At 32.0% G+C, this 10,618-nt stretch overlaps 1 protein-coding gene and 1 long non-coding RNA gene across 2 annotated transcripts; both read left to right on the top strand.

The window, feature by feature from the left end:
• The first annotated feature begins 522 nt into the window (after positions 1-522).
• Positions 523-1,532, top strand: LOC109341344. Its single transcript, XR_002106936.1, has 3 exons — positions 523-554; positions 630-748; positions 1,429-1,532. It is a non-coding gene; the product is annotated as an uncharacterized LOC109341344 (long non-coding RNA).
• A 1,392-nt stretch (positions 1,533-2,924) lies between these two features.
• LOC109341347 (cysteine-rich receptor-like protein kinase 3) lies at positions 2,925-4,437 on the top strand. Its single transcript, XM_019579249.1, has 4 exons — positions 2,925-3,171; positions 3,272-3,503; positions 3,669-3,822; positions 4,237-4,437. Exons 1-4 carry the CDS (start codon positions 2,925-2,927, stop codon positions 4,411-4,413), a joined length of 810 nt encoding a protein of 269 aa, XP_019434794.1. The 3' UTR covers positions 4,414-4,437.
• The last annotated feature ends 6,181 nt before the right edge of the window (positions 4,438-10,618 follow it).

The raw sequence follows: 10,618 nt of genomic DNA, 5'->3' as shown, positions 1-10,618 counted from the left end.
CAAGTTAGCTTAATTAAATATATAAAGATTGTTAACAAAGATTTAGTTCAATACTAGAAAGTACTACATATAGCACAATGTTAAATATTAATGATCGATTCTTTCAACGAAGAGGCAGTTGCACACTATCATCAAATAGATTAGTTCCAATATATATCATTCATCGAAAATAACACATTTAAAGAGTTAAACTCTATAATTCACAAATGACCGAAAAAATTCATTTACACCCAATTCCATTCACATTCATATGACTAAATATACAAGACCTAACCCTATGAGAAAAAGCCAAGAAGAATTCAAAGTACGTGATAGTAATACAATTCTCTCTGATACTATCCACTAACTTGAACAAAGCTAAAAGGATGCTTCAGCTTAAGCTAATGGCCTTAACCTTAACATGGTGGAGCAGTAATAATCATCATGGTGCTGTTGCAGACTCATCTGGTGTAACATTTCTACTAAACTTTAACTGCAATCCAGTCAACATAACCATTAATGTGGGCACCTTCTTTGATAGTATTAATGGTTCTATTTCAGAACTTAGAGCAAAGGTTAGCAATGAAAGCATGCATTTTGCAACAGCACAAGAAGCTAGGGGAGATACCCTTGTATATTCTATGTTTCAGTGCAGGAATTACCTATCCATAAATGATTGTCTTGCTTGCTTTGAAACTGCTGAGACCCAAATCCGGAAGTGCTATGGTGCCAAAGGTGCTAGAGTCATCTACAATGGCTGCTTCCTCAGGTATATTAAGGGTTATCGTGTTTGTAATTGTACACCACAAAATACTATAGGTAGAATCATGAGTTTTAATCTATCAAAAATAAAATCAATTTTTAAATGGTAGATATACGTTCCATTTTTTGCAATTACAAAAAACTGTGGGAAAAGCTGCAACCAGTGAATAAATATTGGAGTAACACTTTAACCTCACTTTTTGGGTTTTCAAATTCCTAACAGGTGACACAAAAGTATCACTTATGAGTGTACATGTAACAAGTTAGGCTTGTTAATAATATTTTCACATCTTTTAATCATTGATCTATATTTGATTTTATATAAGATATTATTTTTATTTATAAACCACACTCTACAATATTGTAATTTTAGAAGTTTGTGCAACAACAGCATTGAAATTCTTATTTCGGTTGTATTAAATGTATTTTCCTTCAATTTTTCTATTTGTGGTAAACACAAACGTAATTACAATTGTGATCTAAAACACTAGTTTTTTTTTATTATTTTGTATCACTATTTTTTCCACCAACCAGATAGAAAATATGATAATAATTATTGAGCTTGGAAAAAATGATTTAAATTTGATGTTGGGTACTTTTAAAATATATTAAGGTACGAGGATGAGAAGTTTTATGATCAAATCACTGAACCTGGCAATGGTGTCTCATGTGGGAAAAGGATTGCAGAGAATGTCATTCCTTTTAATGCAGCTGCAAAACAAGTATTAATTGATCTACCAATAGCAACACCAAGAATTAAAGGTTTTTATGCAGCTACAAAAACACAAGTTGGTGGTAGTGCAATTTACACCGTTGCACAATGTGTTGAAACTGCAAAAGTTAGTGATTGCCTAGCTTGCATGATAGTTGGATACAGCAACATACACACATGTCTTCCCTATGCAGATGGTATGGCATATGATGCTGGTTGTTTCATGAGATATTCACTGACACCATTCTTTGCTGATAATCAAACCATTGATATCACACCCTATTTAAAAGAAGGTACAAGTAGAATAAGAATAATTTGCTTTTATGGATTTTGGATTAACAAAAAGGGTATATATATTTAGAAAAAGATCTATATATGCACATACAATATAAGAGTTTTTTACATTATCACTATATCATACATTAATATAAGTGGATGATATGTTGAATGTGTATAAATATTTACAACTCATGTATTTAGGGAGACATGTTTTCATGTTTTTTATTTGTTGTCAGACCATCACATGAAAGATAAAAATAGACACAACACAAAATTTTACTGATAAGTCATGTCAAGAGAGTTGTAAAGTTTCTTTTGTAACTTTTGTGCTTATCACTTTTCTGTATGATGCAATGAAAAAAACCAAGTGGGTATGCACTTTGTATACCAACACATAAATTTGGAACTAATGTTAACTAATAACTACTTTCCTGTAGGAGCTGGTATAAGTTTAGTATATGATAAAGTCCTGAATTTAACTTGGGTTAAAAATTGTTAATGATCAGATGAGTTGAAAAGGACAATAAATAGAGAAAAAATAATGGAGAGGATCTTCAAATTTATACAACACCCTACTCACAAGTGGCACATTATAAGTGGTTTTGTTGGAGGTGTGGGTCTTGTGATTCTCCTTGCATTATTTCTCTGCCATAGACGATCCAAAAATTCCAAGAGGGACCCTAGAGGTAAGTAAATTCAGTAATTCTTCAATGTGATGTTGTAATTAGAACACTACTTTACATTTCTATTCCTTTCAGATTAAAATATCTCAAGCACCTTATTCTTCAATTTATGTTCTTTGCATCCAATAAAATATCATTACCTTGTTTCCTTAAGAATATGAATCCTTGAATTCATTTTTTTATTAGGAAACTCAAACTCATGTTTTACTTAGCAGGTGACATATTGAGAGCAACCGAGTTGATAGGTCCAGTAAATTACAAATATAAAGATTTGAGAGCTGCAACAAAAAACTTCAGTATTAAATATAAACTAGGAAAAGGAGGCATTGGCAATGTATACAAGGTAAATATAAGTTGTTTCTTAAATTTCAATGAAGATGATGTTCAAATACAATAACAAAATCAACAATTATGAGTGTTTTTTTGAAGTTATCAACCAAGATCATTTCATAAAGCTAAAAAAGAAATGGTTATAAACTATGACTCCAGCAACATAAAAAATCTCACTGATGCTAAATTATTGTCATGTATTACTTGAGCAGGGTACACTGAAAAATGGAAAAATTGTTGCAGTTAAGAAATTAATTTTGAGCCAATCTAGCAACATAGATCATGATTTTGAGAGTGAAGCCAAGCTTATAAGTAATGTTCATCATAGAAATCTGGTTAGACTTCTTGGTTGCTGCAATGAAGGCCAAGAGAGAATTCTTGTTTATGAATACATATCAAACAGAAGCCTTGACAGATTCTTATTTGGTAACTCATCAATCTCCAATATATATAGAACCAATTTTTGAATCTTTACTATTATTTCCACTATTGTTCTTAGTCTCAAGTATATAAACTCTGGTAACAGGTAACAAAAAAGGTTCCCTCAACTGGAAACAAAGGTATGATATAATTTTAGGCACAGCAAGAGGATTGGCATATCTACATGAAGAATTCTATGTGCCCATTATTCATAGAGATATAAAGACAACAAATATTTTCTTGGATGATGATCTTCAACCTAAAATTGGTGATTTTGGGTTGGGTAGACTATTACCTGGGGATGGAACTCATCTAAACACAAGATTTGCAGGAACATTGTAAGAGAATATTGCACTTAAATTTCATGGTTATGTATTTTGAGTCTAACAAAATATAAGAGATAAATCTAAAACTTTATGAGAAAAATTTATCACTTACATCTCCATACTATGTTACTTTAATTTTACTAACTATATATGGCATAAATATTATGCACTTGTTAGGGGATATACAGCACCTGAGTATGCAATTCATGGTCAAGTATCAGAGAAAGCTGATATCTACAGCTATGGTGTTGTAGTCCTTGAAATAATAAGTGGCCAAAAGAGTACTGAAGTCAAGCTTGATGAGAATGTTCATGAATACCTTCTTCAACGAGTAAGTAGTGTACCATAAGATAGTTTATTTTCTCATTATATTTTACTACATGAAGAGAGGTGAGGCTCGTCGCAATGTTAAGGTTATTTGCCTTGTGATATAGAGGTCATGCATTTGAATTCTAAATTAGTATTTCCACATGTCAATTAAGGCTATGTACATACCCATTCTAGACCTACTAGGTAGGAGCCTCATGCATGACCTTTGATTGAGGATAAGCGTCAGCACAATCGTAAAGTTACTTGCCTCATGACTTGAAGGTTATGGATTCAAATCTCTGAGGTTATTGAGGTTAAGTTTATTTTGCTATGGTAAGACTTCGTACATCTATCCTCACTAGACTCCACTATGTTGGAGACTTGCAATATAGGCCTGGCCTTTCTTTTTTCATGACATTTGATTGCTACTTAACAGACATGGAAATTGTATGAGAGAGGCATGCATTTGGAGCTGGTGGACAAGGACTTAGAATCTAATGAATTTGATGCTGAAGAAGTAAAGAAAATCATAGAGATTGCTTTACTGTGCACTCATGCATCAGCTGCAATGAGGCCAACAATGTCTGGAGTAGTAGTTTTACTCAAACGCTAGAGTTTACCATACCACAACAACCAAATACGCCTCCATTTATTGAGTACAATCTGAAACCTGGAGAAGAAAAAAACTTCATCACCATGATACAGTAAAGGGAAACAAAAAAAGTAATAGAGCAATGTCATTCAAGTAAAACATATTTATTTTTCTTCTTTCCTGTCTTATTGTTGCTTCTATTTGTATACTTAAAGTTTTTGTTTTCTCGTGCACTTCTTCATATGTGACAAATTTTTTATAACAAGTATCTAGTTACTATTTCATCACTCCTAGCTCCACAAAAGATTCTTGCAAACAAGTAATAATTTGGATTTTTATCCCATGTTTTTTTTATAAGAAGCAGGTTTGTAGTTCTCAAGAAAGAGTAACTGAAGGTGAATATTGGAATGATGAATATAACAATGCTCCTATTGTTATTACAAGTTTAATTTTTATGTGTTTGTTATAAATTTTTTGTTTTAGATTATGATGATAAACTATAACACTATAAATTGAAAAACAAAACCAACCTTTTTGTTTATTTTTCTTGGTTTATAACCTTTTTTTTTCATAAAATAAACTATATGTTATCGCACTCCGATTTTCGGTTACGTGTCTTCTTATAGTTGTCACTATATTTTATGATAAAAAATGTAGAAAAATCTTTTAGCCAAATTACATTAGGCTTTAGATTTTGATATTTGTAACACTCAATAATAATAAAGTGGATTATTATTAATTAGTGTGTATAATTCTGAGCTTGTATAAAATGATTGTTATATGATTTTTTTCATATGTCTAGTGTTAGTTAAATAAATTGTGTAATTTTTTAAAATATATTTAGGATTTCAATAGCATAATAATAATTAATTAAGAGAATAAAATAGATAGTTTTTTTATCTAATAGTAAATAAGGGATTAGATTCTTCAAAAAACATAAAAGTAAGGAGAAATGGAAACCCTAACAGTTACAAGAGAAGGAAAAGAAAATAGAAAGGAAAGGGATAAGGTTTCTTCATCAATCCATTATCATGTAACACTATAGTCTATAGCTCTTTTAAAATTAAACTCCATAAGATTGTAAATGGGAGAATTTCTAAAAGTGATAGGACAACTCTAGAATTTAGATTTATTGTGCTGATTTAAAAACGTGGTTCTATAATCAATTGTATGGGTAGAAATTGAATGTTTGTATCAATTTCACTTACATATGAAAGAGACTTTTTTTTACCAATGACTCTATAATTTTCCAACTAATAGGCGATGAAACAGTGTTAAATTTGTATAAAATGAATGTGAATCACTTTGTGCTTCACGTTCACCAATGTTTGTGGTATTGAGTTAATCATGTCTACCACATTGATGCAAATGAAGTTGGGTATATATTGCTAGGATTCTAAATGTATATTTATTGATGCAAACTAGTAAGACACTCGTGCATCACCAATGCACGGGGTAATACTTCTTTGCTGTAAGATTAATAACATATATTACATGAACATTTATATGGTTAAGAAACATAAGTTACTTGTGCATTTGTATTGTTAAGAACACGCATGTCACCGTGCATTCGCATGACTAAAAACACACATGTTACTTGTACATTCACATTACTAAGAAAACACATCTTACTCCTGCATTCGCATAGTTAAAACACACATGTTACTTATACATTCACATTATTATGAATACATGTCTTACCTGCGTATTTGCATATTCAATCACATAAGAAAAAGAAATGACAATTTTTAATTTGAATTTTCTAATGGAAATAACAAAGTGAAAGTCTGAAACATGATACCATATTATTTTTATTAAAATAAATATTTTAAAATTTATAGAAAATGAAATGATTTTTTCAATTTTAAATACGATTTTTTTAATGAAAAAATGAAAATCAAATCATTATACTAAATGAGTTTTTTTATTAAAAATATATTTAAAAGTTATAAAAAACTTCAATTTGGAATTTGATTTTTCAATTATAATAGAGAAAAATTAAAATTCAAAGAATCTGAAATATTAAAATTCAATTGGAAAAGTGTTACAAAACTTAAGGTGTAACAATGCAATTATTATTAGATTAATAGTAAACGTTAAATAATATACATAGATTAGTATAAAAAAATAGTTTGGATGTGAAAAATGATTTCAATTTCATCTAATGCTCAATGTCTATTACATTTTAACAAAACAAAACATATGTACGGTAAACACTCAGTTTTGGTGGGGTAGCAACATAGACCAATCGCTAACTAGTATTAAATTATTAACATATAAAATATATAAAAAATAAGGATAGTGTGGGAAGGTACATAGTAATAACATGTGACATGAATGAGTTTTTTTTTTTAATAACTTAGAATATTTTAAGATGGGAAAATGTGAGGAAAATGTGACATGTATCATATTTTAAGATGGGAAAATGTTAGGAGAATGTGACATGTGGCATGAAGGGAAAACATGTGAGGAGGATGTGACATGTGACATGAAGGAGTGAGAACATGTTAGGAGAATGTGACATGTGGCATGAAGAGAAAACATGTGAGGAGAATTTGACATGTGGCATGAAGAAGTTTTTTTTATTATATTGTTAATAGATAGATAGATGAATGTGCTTTGTGAAAGGATATATTATATCATAAAAACATGTGCATGTTGATCCAATGTTTTGCCACTATGGGTATTAATTCAATTGTTACTATGCATTTATACGTACAAAAATATCCACGGTGAAGCAATCATATACATATACCATATGCCAATTGCCAATCTTGCAGCTCAATTGATTTGCATCCTTAACTTAACTAATATATGTTGGTTGGAGACAGTACCCCTCCAGCCTTAGCTTAATTAATTTATTACTCAATTATAGTGTTTGATTGTTAACTGTTGGAGAGGTTATTATCCAATTATATTGATTGATTGTTAATTGTTGAAGAGGGTTATTACCCAATTATGGTGTTTGATTGTTAACTGATGAAGAGGTTTATTCCCAATTATGTTGATTATTGAGGGGATCTTATGGTCTGTTGATTGGTCTAGATATAGGCAAACGAACTCTCAATCGCATGAAAATAAGCTTATTATCGGAAATGGGATAAGACATTCCTACGAACTTGGGGCACCGGATGAGGGGCAGACACCTCTAGCAGGCATGTTGTGTGCAAAATTTTAATCATGGACTGAGGATTTGAGAGAGTTGACGTTATATGCAAATTGATTGAAATGTCATGATGTGCTTGAATTATATTCCTCTTATTTATATTGAAGTTATGAGTAGTGAACTAAATTATAGAGTTAAGTGAGATTATTTTTATTTATCTTTGACAATATTATGGGGATTTTCCATACTTGGTATGACTAGAAATGTCATATTTTCTAAAGTTTCGTCATTATAGTGTTACTGGAATTTTATCTCACTATGCTTGAGTTTTGACATTTCTAGGGTCTTCTAAGAAATGATTGAGTACCATGTGAAAGAACCACAGTCAAACAACCATTGTAGATGATAGCTTATTGTTATTTGCTATTTTTTTATCTTAAGATTTGTTAAGGAGACATTTATGTGTTTGAGGGTATTTTAAGACTTTGTTCTTATCCTCTTTAGATGAAGTCTAGTTTATGATGTTGATTTAATTTAATAATACTTTATTGAGGTGTTATTCTTCTACATTAAGAAAAGTTTAATGCTATGAGATCTTTTAAATGATTATGTTTTCGCTTGTATGTTATTATCCAAATTAAGGTGTTATATTTTAGGTATTAGAGCAGTTTGATTCAGCTCGGATTGTAGTAATAGTCAATCACTTCTAAACTAGACATTAGATACTTGATAGAGTCTTGTTATGTTCCCTTGTTTGTTCTTAATCTTCTAAACATTCTAAATACTTGAGTACATTATGTTGAGAGTAGCTAATTCAATATTTTGTGCTTTGTATGCAGAACTATGGCAGGACCAAGGAGTGACAACAATAATGATCACTCCATTGATGATCCTTTAATTATTACCTTCTAGAAAATAGCCAACACATTAGCAAAGCAGGCAGTTGCTACTAACCAGATCCTCGCACAATTCCATAATAATGTGAATGGAGGAGTTAACCATCAAGGATATGCAAGTGTGGCTGAATTCAGAAAACATGCTCCACCATCTTTCAAAGGGGAGTATGATCTGATGGATGCTGAGGGATGGATTCAAGATGTAGAGAAGATCTACCAGGTGATGGGATGCAATGATGTATAGAAGGTTGACTTTGTGGTGTTTATGCATAAGGGGGAGGCAGAACATTGGTGGATAAGTGCTCGAGGGAGACTTGATGCACTCGAGATTACTATCACGTGGGAGGTATTTCGGTCAACATTCTTGAGAAATTATTTTCCCCAAAATGTAAGGAATGAGAAGGAAACCGAGTTCTTTCAGTTAAAGCAAGGAGACATGAGTGTGGGTCAATATGTAGCAAAGTTTGAAGAACTCTCGAAGTTCTCTCGGTACCTGGTGAACCACCTGACGAGGAATGGAAGGCGATGAATTTCGAACAAGGATGAAATCAAACATCAGAAACATAGTGGGAGCTTTTGAAATCAGAGACTACTCTACATTGGTGAACAAATGCTTGATTGCAGAACAAACACAAAAAGTAGTGGAGACAAAATGACAAGACAAATGGCAAGTACAGAATAATAAAAATAATGGAGGAAGGTTTAATAAGAACTTCAAGCCTAGACCTGATATTGGGAAAGGAAAACAACCTCAATGGAAAGTTGAACCTTATAATCTGATATGTGCTAAATGTGGAAAGATTCATGGAGGAAGTCCTTGCCTTTTTGGACAAGGAAAATGCTACCGATGCACTCAGAGTGGACACATTGCAAGGGGCTGCCCACATTTAAAGACGAAGGACCAATCCAACCAAAGACCCTAAGCCACAGGGAGAGTCTACACTCTTAGTAGGGAGAAGGTTATTGAATCAAATAATCTGATCCAAGGTACGTGCATGATTAAGGAAAAACTTTTAATTGTATTATTCGATTCTGGAGCTTCACACTCCTTCATTTCTCAAAGTTGTGTGGAAGAGTTAGACATCCATGTAACTAAGTTACCTTATGATTTAACTGTCTTAATCCCCATAAAAGAGAACGTTCTTACTTCTTATGATTGTTTGAAATGCCCACTCTTTATTTTTGATAGGATGTTTTTGATTGACTAAATATCTTTGCCTTTAAAGGGTCTTGATGTTATTCTTGGTATGGACTGATTGTCTGCCAACCAGGTGGTACTGAATTGTTCCACTAAGACGATTGAGTTTTCTTCTTTGTGTTCCCAATTGCTTCCAAACTCTCACACGTTTTTAAATGTCACTCAAGTCACGAATTGCCTGCTTGATGGATCCCAAGGATACATTCTCTTAGCTTACGTAGAGTCTGAGGTCCCCGTTGATGTAATGTCTACTAAAGTAGTAAGTGAGTTTCCAGATGTCTTTCCTAAGGAAATTATTACCTTACCACCCGATAAGGAAGTAGAGTTTTCAATAGACTTAACTCTAGGATCTGGTCTCATATCCATAGCACCATATATGATGGGCCCTTTAGAGCTAAGTGAACTTAAGAGACAAATCAAGGAATTATTAGCTCATAAATTCATTAGACCTAGTGTTTCACCTTGGGGAGCACTTGTTCTCTTAGTTAAGAAAAAAGATGGGAGTACGAGGTTGTGTATAGATTATAGACAATTGAATAAGATAACTATTAAAAATAGGTACCCACTTCCCAGGATAGACGATTTTCTAGATCAATTGAGAGGATTTTTGGTATTGTCAAAAATTGATTTGAGGTCAGGGTATCATCAAATTAAGATTAAACTTGAGGATATACCTAAGACTACATTTAGGACTAGGTATGGGCACTATGAATATCATGTGATGCCTTTTGGATTGACCAATGAACCAGTTGTGTTCATGGATTACATGAATAAAAAATTTAGGCCTTTCTTAGATAAGTTTTTTGTGGTATATATAGATCAAATATTGATATACTCTAGGACCTATCAAGAACACGAGGAACACTTGAGGATAGTCTTATAGATTTTGAGAGAGACAAAGTTATATGCTAAGCCTGAAAAGTGTGAGTTTTGGTTAAGTGAGGTGAAATTTTTGTGGTATGTGATTTCTCATGAGGGTGTTTCGGTAGATCCAAATAAGATTGATGTAGTGTTACGGTGTGAACA

This window comes from Lupinus angustifolius, unplaced genomic scaffold (genome assembly GCF_001865875.1).
Source record: "Lupinus angustifolius cultivar Tanjil unplaced genomic scaffold, LupAngTanjil_v1.0 Scaffold_436, whole genome shotgun sequence".
In the NCBI taxonomy this organism is placed as follows: Eukaryota; Viridiplantae; Streptophyta; class Magnoliopsida; order Fabales; family Fabaceae; genus Lupinus; species Lupinus angustifolius.
Note: the sequence above shows the minus strand (reverse complement) of the source record. Positions and strands in the feature narration are given on the sequence as shown.

Excerpts from the sequence above, each read along its gene's own strand:
- LOC109341347 (XM_019579249.1), top strand. The coding sequence starts at position 2,925 with ATGCTAAATTATTGTCATGTATTACTTGAGCAGGGTACACTGAAAAAT. Across the intron at positions 3,172-3,271 it reads CCTTGACAGATTCTTATTTG|GTAACAAAAAAGGTTCCCTC; the intron begins GTAACTCATCAA and ends CTCTGGTAACAG. Across the intron at positions 3,504-3,668 it reads ACAAGATTTGCAGGAACATT|GGGATATACAGCACCTGAGT; the intron begins GTAAGAGAATAT and ends TGCACTTGTTAG.